Source organism: Bison bison, unplaced genomic scaffold, assembly GCF_000754665.1.
Source record: "Bison bison bison isolate TAMUID 2011002044 unplaced genomic scaffold, Bison_UMD1.0 scf7180017863957, whole genome shotgun sequence".
NCBI lineage: Eukaryota > Metazoa > Chordata > Mammalia > Artiodactyla > Bovidae > Bison > Bison bison.
Window position 1 is genome coordinate 1,779,064 of NW_011494529.1, and position 13,595 is coordinate 1,792,658.

The 13,595-nt window shown below is 40.2% G+C and overlaps 1 protein-coding gene across 4 annotated transcripts in view; it reads right to left on the minus strand.

Annotated features, from left to right (window-relative positions):
- The window catches only part of INADL (InaD-like (Drosophila)), a 396,383-nt gene that overhangs the window by 107,403 nt on the left and 275,385 nt on the right, over positions 1–13,595 (minus strand). For 3 of the 4 annotated variants that reach the window (XM_010833911.1, XM_010833909.1, XM_010833912.1), the window contains exon 31: positions 10,035–10,127. The exons of the other annotated variant lie outside the window; for it this stretch is intronic. In XM_010833911.1, the coding sequence (XP_010832213.1) occupies positions 10,035–10,127 (93 nt within the window). The remainder of the gene's footprint in view (positions 1–10,034; positions 10,128–13,595) is intronic. 4 annotated transcript variants of the gene reach the window in all.

A 13,595-nucleotide genomic window follows, 5' to 3' on the forward strand; every position in this document is an offset into this window, starting at 1 on the left:
AAGCGTTATTAAGGGTTTCACATATAAAGTCACACTCGATCTTCACAGGACAAAATGACCAGCCTCCTCCCCCCACACCCCCATTTTTCAATGAAGAAATGAAGACAGAATAAGTCACTTTCTAGGTCAGAGCTAGTGAAGGCTGGTGGGGAAATTCATGTTTGTTCAGATATCAGAGCCCATGATTTTATTTGACCATCTTTTTAATCTGCAAAAGAAAGTACTATCAGGCCATTTGGGGATATGGGTATTATTTATAACACTCAACACTGATTTTTCAATAAGCATGTTTGAAAATTTTAAACAGATCAAGTGCACCAAGGTAAAGAGTAAAAAGTGTTCCTAAGATGCTGCTATTCTGGCTGGTGGGGACTTGAAATGGTAAAATGTACTGTCAGCTGAGTGTGAATTTCCATGTCACAGCCCATTTAGGTTAATGATAGTTAATTCAGAAACAATTCATACTTCCCCAGGCATCTTGCTACCCTGTAAATTCTAAAATCTCCACAGAGAAACTATAGTTGGAATGCACTTTGAGTTGATTGTAATACTCCTCTCAATCGTCTATTCTTGTTCTAAGAATCAGAAATTACATTTCATAATGAAAGACAATAGTAAAGACAAACCCTGCAGACAGCTTGAAAAAAATCTAGACATTTTGAAAAATTCTGAAACATCTAAGTGTTCTTGATGCTGCTGGACATGAACCAGGTCTGTAAGGACAGGGATCACTTGACACGCAGACTGCAGTGTTGCTAAGCACTGTCATAAAACGCGGCAGGAATGCCAGGCACATCTGCTGGGGGCATTTCCTAGCAGGGTTATCATGGGCTGCTGGCCAAGCCCTGGGATGATGCTTGTTCTCAAGACCCAGATGGTGTAACAATTGCCATTTTAATAGCTTTAAACCTGCATTCAGAGGAAAGCTTTAAAGCACACGTACAGCAGTAGGTTTGCATACTGGGAGCAAGAAAGGCAAATTCTTTGACTGGCAACTCTGTGGAATATACCTGGTAAACACATATATTATCTTGCTGTTTATTTTATTACAATTTTTGCAAAGACAGAATATGAGACTCTGTCCTGCCGCCGCCATCTCTCCCAGACTGCCACTGCTTTTGCTGCAGTAAACTCCCAGCCAGACCATCAGCAACCATGCTGGCCGCTGTCCAATCTGATCACTCACTACAGTTCAACTACAGTTTAGAGTCCCCTCCAAAGCCCCCCGTGGCTTCCCTCTGCCGTAAGCGGAGAGACCATCTCATCAGAGTGGCCTGGTTCTTGTCATCCGCTCCAGTTTAGTTCCCACCTCACCAGTTCTGGCAACCGTGAATGTTGAGAATGTCAGTTTTCCAGACCCACTGTGGCTCTAAGGTTGCCTAGCTCCCGCCTTTGTTTCTTCTTTCTCCCACTGTCAGGGAGCACCAGCTTCTCCTTCAGATCTCAGTTCAGTTTTCCCTGGAAGAGACCTCCCCAGGAAGGTCAAATCCCCCTATAATATGCTCTCTTAGCACTAAACACCTCTTGTTCTTGGCTTTGATCAACGTTTAGATTTCAATCTATTTGTAACATTACATGATGTCACTGTCCTAAGAAGACTGTAAGCATCACAAGAAGAGAGACTGCGTCTGTTTACCTTCAGTAGTATCTTCCCAGGAACCAGCACAGAGTGCCGCAATGGGCCAAACACAAGAATGTACGAAAATAAACTCAGGCTTTAATTCTGATGGACAAAGAAGTCAAGCTCCTTCTGTTAGGGTGCAGATTATTAAACACTTGCAAAAAGTTCCAAAAGGTGGCGAGATTATACATGAAAAGCTCCTTGCATGGGATCATATTACAGTTATTTAACAGAATCACAGAATTTCCGGTCTAGAGCTTGCTTAGAATAATATTTCTGATTTGAGGGACTTCTCTGGTGGTCCAGTGGCTAAAACTCCAAGCTCCCAATGCAGGTGGCCTGGGCTCAGTCTGGTCAGGGAACCAGATCCCACATGCCACAATTAAGAGTTTGCATGTTGCAATGAAGATCCCACATGCCACAATTAAATACACCCTAAATGCCACAACAAAAAGCAAAGATCCTGCGTGCTGCAACTAAGACCTGGAACAGCCCAATAAATATATATTTTTTTAAATTTCTGATTTGATTTTAGTTTGTGGAATGTCTATCTTCTGTCTTCCCCCTTTCTTCTTCCTCCTGTAATTTTAAAAACATCTTTATTGAGACATAATTAACATATCATAAAATTTACCCATCTACAGTGTACAATACAATGGTTTTACCATTCAGAATTGTACAAGTGTCATCACAATAGAAGTTTAGAGCATTTCATAATCTCTGAAAGAATCCCTGTACCCATTAGGATCATTACCCATCCTTCAGACATAGGCAACCACTAATTTACTTTCTGTCTCTATTGATTTTTATTATTGTAGCATTATGTATCAGTACCTCTTTATCTTTCACTATTAAATAAGGGCATCCATTGTGAGTATACCAGGCCTTCCCAGGTGGAACTAGTGGTAAAGACCCTGCCTGCCAATGCAGGAGACATAAGAGTCTGTGTTTGATACCTGGGTCGGGAAGATCCCCTGGAGGAGGGTATGACAACCCACTCCAGTATTCTTGCCTGGAGAAATCCCATGGACAGAGGAACCTGGTGGGCTACAGTCCACAGGGTTGCAAAGAGTTGGACACGACTGCAGTGACTTAGCATGCACACTTGCAGCCGGTGGACATTTGGGTTGTGTCTATTTTGAGGCTACTATTAATAATACTGCTGTAAACATTTGTGTACAAGTTTTTTTGTGTTATATAGTTTCATTTCTCTTAGGTACATACTTAAGGGTAAAACTGCTGGGTCACATGGTAATTCTGTTTACTATTTTGAGGAACTACAAACCATTTTCCAAACTGGCTGTGTCATTTTACATTTCTACAAGCAATATAGGAGAGTTCCAATTTCTCCAAATCCTTGTCAGCACTTGTATTATCTGTGTATTTATTTATTGTCTCCTAGCAGGTATGAAGTGGTATCTCATAGTGGTTTTTGATGTGCATTTCTCTAATGGTTAATGAAGTTAACCATCTTTTTATGTGCTTATTGGCCATTTGTATGGAAAATTGTCTATTTAGATCCTACCTATCTTTCAACTGAGTTGTCTTTTTATTATTTTGTTGTAAGGAAGTAACTTTGAAATCATTTTACTGGCTATTAGTCTCTGTAACAATGTGGAGAAGGAGACAGACAAGAACAAAAAAAAAATGTAAATTAGTTTTATATCAAGGAAGAAAACTATAGAATGAGACAAGATTAGAGATCCAAAGAATGTGCTAACCATCAGACAATTGTACTCATCTCCCATGCTAGTAAGGTTATATTTAAAATCTTGCATGCTAGGCTTCAACATCATGTGAACCAAGAACTTCTAGATGTCCAAGCTGGGTTTAGAAAACGAAGAGAAACTAGAGATCAAATTGCCAACATTTGCTGGATTATAGAGAAAGCAAGGGAATTTCAGAAAAACATTTATCTCTGTTTCATCAACTACACTAAAGCTTTTGACTGCATGGATGATGATAAACTGTGAAAAGCTCTTAGAGGGACAGCAATACCAGACCATCCTACCTGTCTCCTGAGAAACCTGTATGCGGGTCAAGAAGCAACAGTTAGAACCCTGTATAGAACAAGTGACTGGTTCAAGATCAAGAAAGGAGTATGACAGGGCTGTCCGCAGTCACCCTGTTCATTTAACCTATACTTTAAGCACATCATGAGAAACACAGGGCTGGCTGAGTTACAAGCTGGAATCAGGATAGGTGGGAGAAACATCAACAACCTCAGATATGCAGATGATACCACTCTAATGGCAGAAAGTGAAGAGGAAATAAATAGCCTCTTGAGGAGGGTGAAGGAGGAGAGTGAAAGAGCCGGCTTAAGACTATATATTAAAAAAACAAAACTGCTGCTGCTGCTGCTGCTGCTAAGTCGCTTCAGTCGTGTCCGACTCTGTGCAGCCCCATAGACGGCAGCCCACCAGGCTCCCCCGTCCACGGGATTCTCCAGGCAAGAACACTGGAGTGGGTTGCCATTTCCTTCTCCAATGCATGAAAGTGAAAAGTGAAAGTGAAGTCGCTCAGTTGTGTCCTACTCTTAGCAACCCCATGGACTGCAGCCTACCAGGCTCCTCGGTCCATGAGATTTTCCAAGCAAGAGTACTGGAGTGGGGTGCCATTGCCTTCTCAAAAAAAAAAAAAAACCTAAACTAAACTAAATCATGGCATCCAGCCCCATTACTGCATGGCAAATAGAAGGGGAAAAGGTGGAAGTAGTGACAGATTTTCTCTTCTTGGGCTCCAAAATCACTGCGGACAGTGACTTCAGCCATGAAATCAGAAGATGATTGCAGGAAAGCTATGACAAACCTAGAAATGTGTTGAAAAACAGAGACATTACTTTGCCAACAAAGGTACATTTGGTCAAGGCTATGGTTTTCCCAGTGGTCACAAAGAGTTGTGAGAGCTCGACCATAAAAAAGGTAATACCAAAGAATAGATGCCTTGGAACTGTGGTGCTGGAGAAGACTCCTGAAAGTCCCTTGGGCAGCAAGGAGATCAAACCAGGCAATCTTAAGGGAGATCAACCCTAAATATCCACTGGAAGGACTGATGCTGAAGCTGAAGCTCCAGTCTTTTGGTCATCTGATGTGAACAGATGACTCATTGGAAAAGTCAATTAATATTTATTGTTTGAAAATAGATCACACAGTGATATATCTGATGTTCCAAGGAAGGTTATGAGAACTATAAAGTGACAAGAAGATGGGGTTTAGAAGCAACGAGAACTGAGTTTGAGTCCCAACCATATTATTCCAGCTGTGAGATCTGAGGAAAAAAACTTGCCATCTCTTAACCTCAGTATCTTTTCCACAGAGTAGGGCTAATAACAGGTGCATCATTGGGTTAAATAAAATAACCAGTAAGAAAATGCCTGGCACAGGTTAGCTTCTTGAAAAGTCTTAGTTTCCTTTATTTTATGCAACATTGGTTTGGAAGTCTATATAACTTCATCTACCAATGTGAAAGGTAATTTTCAGAATCTACCTATTTCTATGCCAAAATTTTCTGTGTTGGAGTTCAAGATCGAGACCAAAAGGAAGTGAAAATAACAAAGTTCAGATCTCAGTGTAACTCTCTTGCTGCCCCTTGACTCGGTTTTGTTCCGTTTGAGTCTCGCTGAGAGGCAGTCCTGCGTAGTGGTTTGGAGTGCAGGCTCCAGCCTCAGAGCACACAGGCCTGGATCCTAGCTTCACTGGGTGATTCTTTAGGCAACTTACTTAATTAACACTGCAGCACCTCAGTTTTCTCATCTTTTAAATGAGGATAATGCTAGTACTAAGTTCACAGGACTATTAGGTGAACAAGTTTAGAATAATGCCTGCCACACAGGCATTCAATAGATGCTGTCTGTTATCAGCGATTGCACTTTGGGGGTTGAAAAATTTTCACTTCAGTTTTCCAAGTTACACCTAATGCTTCACGTAGAACAGCTAATCCTTATCTGACTCACCTTTAATGCTTTAATCAGCATAATATCATCATCATCAGCACAACTCCCTCTTAGACAGTGATTCCATGTACTCTGGCATAGTTCTTCGTGGTACTTTATAGTTACTAACTCCTTACTCTCACAATAACCATTATTTTCTTTCTCCCATCTTACAGACACAGAAACTGAGGCACAAAGAGGCAAAGCCATTTGCCTATGGTTACATGGCGAGTAAATAGTGGAATCAGGATTTGAATCTAAGCAGAATGGCTCTAATCTCTGCACTCTTAATAATTTAGTTATATTATCCACCCAAAAGTATATTAACACAGATGCCCCCAACATGATAAAGACATAAGTTTATACCCCAAAAAGTAAAACAATTATTTTAGGGATTCATGCTCTTCTATGTCAAAATACCAGAGAGAAACGGACCCTTCAGGATGAGGACCAGCTCTTCTAATTTCTAGTTTTGTGATTTTTCACTAAGCAGCTTAAGGTCTCATCTGTAAATCAGGGAAAAGTAACTCCTGCCCTACTTCTTACATTGGGCTATTTTGGGGATAAAATTGAATAAAATCACAAACTAGTATCTTATTTGAAAAACTAGATACTAAAAAAATTAAGCTAATAATAAAAAAGACTGTTTCACAAATTGCAAAGCTCTGTACAAATAGTTTTGTTTTTTTTTTAAAGTTCCTTTGAAAAGGCTTAAAAAATAGTCTTAACAGGCTCTCACCTAGACTTCTGAAATAGATTCCAGACACTACCCTGCCTCCAGTCTCTCACAATCGGAATCTATGCTTCACAAACCATCATCTGATCGGTTGTCTAAAAACAAGCTATTTTCCCTTTAAAATATATTTTAGAGAAATCAAATATCTACTAAAGTTATTATAAACTCCTTGGCTGTGAGTCTGGGGACTATGGAGATATGGATGAAAGCAAATCATAACTGAAGAGTAAGAATAAGCACTGGAATATATGGAGACTCATGGCTTAGTCCTAATTCTGAAAACAGGTAATCTTGGAGAAGCAATTTAATAGCCCTTTGGAGTATAATTTCTCATAGGTAGCACCTAGTATATATGTGTATCTATGTAGTTAATGAGATATTTCTTGAACACTGAGCATGAAATAATGAATACATTAATCTATAATCCATAGTGTAAGTCATAGCTCTGTGATTCTACTATTCAGCTTCTATTGCACACTGTACAAAAGCCTAGTCTTTAATCTTAACTCTACTACCCTCGCTGTTTGATTCACCTGGTGAACCTCTCCTGCTCACTTCAACCTCAGCAGTCAATCACCTTCTTATCTGTAAAGGTTCACCTTAAAGGCCAAGAGTCTAAGAAACCATCCCTAATCCCTGAACGAGATGGTTTTCCATCCTCTTTTGAACCCCTGTAACATTTTTTCTCTCTCTCCGATATATTTCTGCCCGGTCTGATCTTCCAGACAACAAATTCTATCTTCACTGATGCTCGAGGGTAAGCTGCTTAAGAGCAAGGCCTGTGTTTTTCTCCTGGTTTCTCCTGTAAAGGCCAGCAGTGATTGATGAGACATATGCTCCTACAGGAAACAAATAGTTTCCCTTTAGAGGGTTAGATCTTACTGTTTCCAACTGACTTAAACTAAGGTGAGAGGAGTCAAGACCCATAAAGATCACACGCTGTTTTCTGACAAGGCGCATCAGGCAACCACCCTAGAATGGTGCAGCAGCACAGGGATGCTCTCACCATCACATAATAGAAACAATCAAATAATGGACGAATGATGAGAAACTGCTATTAATACAGCTGACCCTTTAACTACATTGGTTTGAACCATGTGGGTCCACTTACACAGATTTCTTTTCAAGTAAATACTAAGCCACAGATCTGAAGGAACCCCAATCACAGTGGGCCTTATAACTATAAGCTATACACAGATTTTCCACTGTGCAGAAGATTGGCACCCCTAACCAACACATTTTTCAAGAGTCAATTGTACTTTATAATGAGACAATAATGGATATGTTAGGTTGAGCCTGATGAAATTTTTACCCTCGAGAACAACAATTTGATATAATTTAATTTGCTAATTTATGTATTATCTATCTCCCTTCCCCCATTTACTCATGAATAAGTCTCTACAAATGCAGGCATTTTGGTACATTTTGTTCACTTTTATATCTCCATTGCCTGGAACATAGTGGCAACTGGCAAATATATTCTGAATTAATGAATGAACTTACTAAGCACCAACTATGTGCCTATACTCTATACTTTATTGCCTATTTGTTTCCTCACCCTGATTACTCCCATTCTTCAGGTGAGTAAACTGACACTCGATGAGGTCTAACTAGCCCAAGTTAAACACAATCTTAAGCAATAATTTATGCTAAGTCATTTATATTTATGCTATAGAAGTTGTTCAAATTCAGGCTGCTGCTGCTAAGTCGCTTCAGTTGTGTCCAACTCTGTGCGACCCCATAGATGGCAGCCCACCAGGCTCCCCCATCCCTGGGATTCTCCAGGCAAGAGCACTGGAGTGGGTTGCCATTTCCTTCTCCAATGCATGAAAGTGAAAAGTGAAAGTGAAGTCGCTCAGTCGTGTCCAACTCTTAGCGACCCCATGGACTGCAGCTTACCAAGCTCCTCCATCCATGGGATTTTCTAGGCAAGAGTACTGGAGTGGGGTGCCATTGCCTTCTCCTCAAATTCAGGCTATCTTTCCTCAATTGACTAGATCATGCATATTCTGTTGGAAATGGTAAAAATAAATTACAGAATACTAAAAAGAGGTCATGGGGGAAGGAAAAAATAAATACCAGTCAACAAGTTTGGGAAGGCTTTTATTCCTATTAAAATGCAGCATGAAACAATATCTAAAAATTACTCCCAGCCTTTCATGTCCTCTGCCTGTGCTGCCTTCTTGGCAACAGGGTAGATGATAGATGGCTTTTGTTTGCAGCCTACAACTGAGCCTCTGTGGGACTATCAGCCTCTCCCAACAAGCAAAGGAGTGTTCTCACTCTTCTCACCATCTTCTCCATGGATGAAATCAGGGTCTCACACTTACAAAACCCTATTTCTTTAAAAGACGTTTCCCTAACCTACCTATGGAAAAACAATGTCCAAAAGAACAAGTTAATAGTATTTTTAAATGAAAGAAGGAGTTTGAGTTTGAAATGTGCTGATGTTCCTCATCCCCTTTCAGTGCAAAGATGCAGTTTATTGTTTGGAAAAGGAATGGTGTGACCCTGGAACACTTTGCTCAAGAACAATGGTCCTAATCTGTTGTTCCTGATGCCTCATGTAGGATTTGTGTAAGAGTGGACCTTGATAATTTCCACTTTTGCTTAAATGTCCTTTTCCTTCCTCCTGAATTAGTTCATTTTCTAGGACATGGACCCTAAGCCAGTCTGATATATACTTTCTAAAAGTTGAAAGAAGATAAATGGATGATTTTTCAAAATCCTTCAAGTAAAATGAACAATTCTATGCTATCATAAAATCACAGTGACCCTCCCAAGTGATTAATTTTTTGAGATTCATAAGAGATTTTGAAACAGAGGTGGGGTAAAGCCCACATGTCTTTTGAGAACTTGCAATCTAACCTTGGAAGTGCCAGGCTACAAAACAGGAAGGTAGATTATGAGCAAAGGCTGGGAGTCAGGCCAAATGAGATCAGTCTCCAGGCCTAGGACAGACTAGTGACTGGCCTCTGGCAAGTTAATTAATGTCCTTAAGCAAGTCTGCGCTTCCCAGGTAAGGAACTCACCTGCCAAGGCAGAAGAAATCGTTTAATCCTTAGTCAGGGAAGATCCTCTAGAGAAGAAAACAGAAACCAGTCCAGTATTTTTGCCAGGGAAATCTCTTGGACAGAGAAGCCTGGCGGGCTACAGTCCATAGAGTCTCAAAGAGGTGGACATGACTTAGTGATTGAACAACAACAAGGCAAGCTTTCCTCATGTGTAAAAGAAAAATATTGCCACCTACACTATGAGGATCAGAAAATAAATGTAGAACACAGCACAGCACATGGTATACAGCAAAAGCTCCATAAGTATTAAATAACAAGATCTCAATTAGGTAGGACACATAAGGAGGGAAAGTTCTCTAAAACTGACTCTCTCCTAATGCTCTAGCCCCTGGGTAAGTTTAAATAAGTCTTATTATAAACAAAGGAATACATTTAGTATCTATTTCTTTGCCTCTAGAACTAATTCAGCACTACCTTAGCCTAAAGAAACCCAATTTAAACAAGATTTAAAAGAGAGATTGCTTCTTTAGTCCCAGACAGCACAATTCAAGAAAGCAGGAGGACGCTCTGTTCCTTAGGTCATTTGCTACGTGGATGGGTCATTCGCTATAAAGAATAGCTTCCGCTGTCTCAGAGATCGAGATTCAAAGAGAAGTAAACACAACAACTGATCCAAAATATAAACAATTCATCCCTAAAAGGAACATTGGATGAAATAACCAGGATTCTCACCAGTTTGGAGCTTTCACTTTCAGGAGATTGTTTAAGACCGACTTCAAGACTGGAGTCTTCCTCACCACTAACCAGTTCAGTGCCGCTCTGATCCTATGAGACATTAAAAAAAAAAGTGGCAAAGATGTCATTCTTCACTCACAGTCACCTAAACTGTACTTTATCAGAGTTGCTTGCTTTATTGTTGTAGTGGATATTGTGGATGTGGTTTCCTCTTTTCTTCCTTTCTAGGAGAAGGCCTTTCTTTTTTTTTCAGATATCTATCTGTGGCTCAGAGATATACCTAAGAGAAAGCTGATCCCTACTCTCTGCCCTGAATACTCATTGGAAGGACTGATGCTGAAGCTGAAGCTCCAATACTTTGGCCACCTGATGGGGAGAGCCAACTTACTGGAAAAGACCCTGATGCTGGGAAAGATTGAGGGTAAGAGAAAAAGGGGATGACAGAGGATGAGATAGTTGGATCACCGACTCAATGGAGATGAGTCTCTGGAAGATTGTAAAGGACAGGGAATCCTGGAGTGCTGCAGTCTATGGGGCCGCAAAGAATCAGACATGACTGAGTGACTGAACAGTGATGACGACTCTCTGCCCCCAGAGTAGGCCTGATTGTCTTAAGGCTAATCTCAATTCTTTTGGCCAATGATTCTGCCAGGAATGGGTATGTGGTCCAGTTCTTGTCAGTGAGGCACCAAGAGAGGTTTCTTAGAGACTTCTGAAAAGGTCCTTCCTAGATCTTAAAAGAATCACAAGAAGTCCCCATGGCTCCCAAATTAACAAGAGAGCATAAAAAGCAAATAGCCACAGACAGCCATCCCATAGCCAGAAGCAAACTAGATTGAATGACAGAGCAAAGACAAAGATGGGAGAACTGGTTCTCTCATGACAAAACCAGGGCATTGCACCAGCCAGACCTGACGCTCAGCTTTATTCTTAGCAATCGTTTTAAGGAGAACTAATACACTTATTTTGGGGCTTCCCTGGTGGCTCAGACGGTAAAGCGTCTGAGACCTGCAATGCAGGCGGGTTCAATCCCTGGGTTGGGAAGATACCGTGGAGAAGGAAATGGCAATCCACTCCAGTACTCTTGCCTGGAAAATTCCACGGACTGAGGAGCCTGGTAGGCTACAGTCCATGGGGTCACAGAGTCAGAGACGACTGAGCAACTTCACAGTCACAGTCAATACACTTATTTATTGCTTCAGTCAGTCTGAATTAGCTATGCTGTCCTCTCCAGTCAAAACTTTCAGAGACATTGGCTTATCTTCTGCACAAGGCTAAACTATTTGATAAAAGCTTACATTTATCTTGTTTATCTCTAAAACTTAGGTACTGAGTACTCTGCCTGGCAGATGGAAAACATTTGATAAATACTGGGTTGGAATACAGTACTTGCTTTCTTGATGATTCTTTTCTGAAAATTCCTAAAAATATTTACTTAATGTAAATGAGACATCTGGTAATAATAAGCCATATTAAAATTCCAAGGCACATTAGGCATCTTCTCAATTGAATTATGATATATTAAATATTATAGTTATTTGCTTTGCTTTCTGGGGGCACATAGAGGAGAATAAGGATAATAAATAGACTATCTACATTATATTTATATGGATTTTTATTTTAAAACACCACCATCTGGGATTATTACAAATTCAGGTGGGACTGTTTATAGAGAAATTGTTTTGATTTTGAGACATTCAACATCATAATTTAAGAAGTACAAATTAAAGCAAAGATATGACATTCTTTCATCTATCAAATGGACAAGCAAATAGAGAACATTCAGTATTAAAAATGGTGCAGGGAAATAAGAATTTTTGCACACGATTGAAAGTGTAAATTAGCACAATCTTTTCAGAAAAGAGCCCCACACAGCATATAGATATCAGTTCAGTTCAGTCACTCAGTTGTGTCTGACTCTTTACAACTCCATGGACTGCAGCACACCAGGCCTCCCTGTCTGTCACCAACTCCGAGAGTTTACTCAAACTCATGTCCATTGAGTCGGTGATGCCATTCAACCATCTCATCCTCTGTCATCCCTTCTCCTTCCACCTTCAATCTTTCCCAGCATCAGGGTCTTTTCAAATGAGTCAGTTCTTCGCATCATATACATATAGATGCAGGGGAAATACTTGCAAGCATATAGCACAAAATTTTTAAATTGTGTACTTCTGGGGTGTAGGATTAGGGATTGGGGAATTTTGCCTTAGTTATTTCTACACTGTTCAATTACAGAAGAATTAGTATGTATTAAAGAATTAATTGATGCTTTCAAATTGTGGTGCTAGAGAAGACTCTTGAGAGTCCCTTGGACTGCAGGAGATCAAACTGCCAATCCTAAAGGAAATCAACCCTGACTATTCATTGAAAGGACTGATGCTGAAGCTGAAGTTCCAATACTTTGGCCACCTGATGGGGTGAGCCTAATCACTGGAAAAGACCCTGATGCTGGGAAAGACTGAGCGCAAGAGAAGAAGAGGGTGACAGAGGATGAGATGGTTGGATGGCATCACAGACTCAATGGACATGCGTTTGAACAAACTGTGGGAGATATTGGAGGACAGAAAAGCCTGGCATGCTGAAGTTCACAGGGTCACAAAGAGTCGGACATGACTCAGTGACTGAACAACAACGAACCAATTGCCAGTTATAAAACAATAAAGGAGAGTTATGAGAAATATCCAGAAGAAAAAAAAATTCAAGAAGGTAAGTAGCATGGGCTTTAGAATTGGCCAGATCTGAACTCAAGTCTCAACTTTGCCATGAGAATTATAAGATTATCTGCAAGTTACTTTCTAAATCTGAGTAGAGTACACTCATGAACAACGTGAGGATTAGAAACACAGATCCTTCCCACAGTTGAAATTTCGTGTATAATTTATAGTTTGCCCCCTGTATCTGTGGTTCTTTGGCATCCAATCACAAATTGGGTAATCCTGCAGTATTTAATACCGGAAAAATCTACGTAAGTGGACCCACAAAGTTCAAACCATGTTGTTCAAGTGTCAACTATACTTTTTTTTAAAGTATAGATTAAAATATCAAGTTAAAAATACTGTCCCATCAGGTTGTCTTAAAGAGTAATGCACTAACTTCTAAAATGTCTATTAGCACAACACTAGTTGCTGCACTCAATATGCCAGCAATCTGGAAAACTCAGCAGTGGCCACAGGACTGGAAAAGGTCAGTTTTCATTCCAATCCCAAAGAAAGGTGATGCCAAAGAATGCTCAAACTACCGCACAATTGCACTCATCTCACACGCTAGTAAAGTAATGCTCAAAATTCTGCAAGCCAGGCTTCAGCAATACATGAACCGTGAACTTCCAGATGTTCAAGCTGGTTTTAGAAAAGGCAGAGGAACCAGAGATCAAATTGCCAACATTCGCTGGATCATGGGAAAAGCAAGAGAGTTCCAGAAAAACATCTATTTCTGTTTTATTGACTATGTCAAAGCCTTTGACTGTGTGGATTACAATAAACTGTGGAAAATTCTGAAAGAGATGGGGACACCAGACCATCTGGCCTGTCTCTTGAGAAACCTATAGGCAGGGCA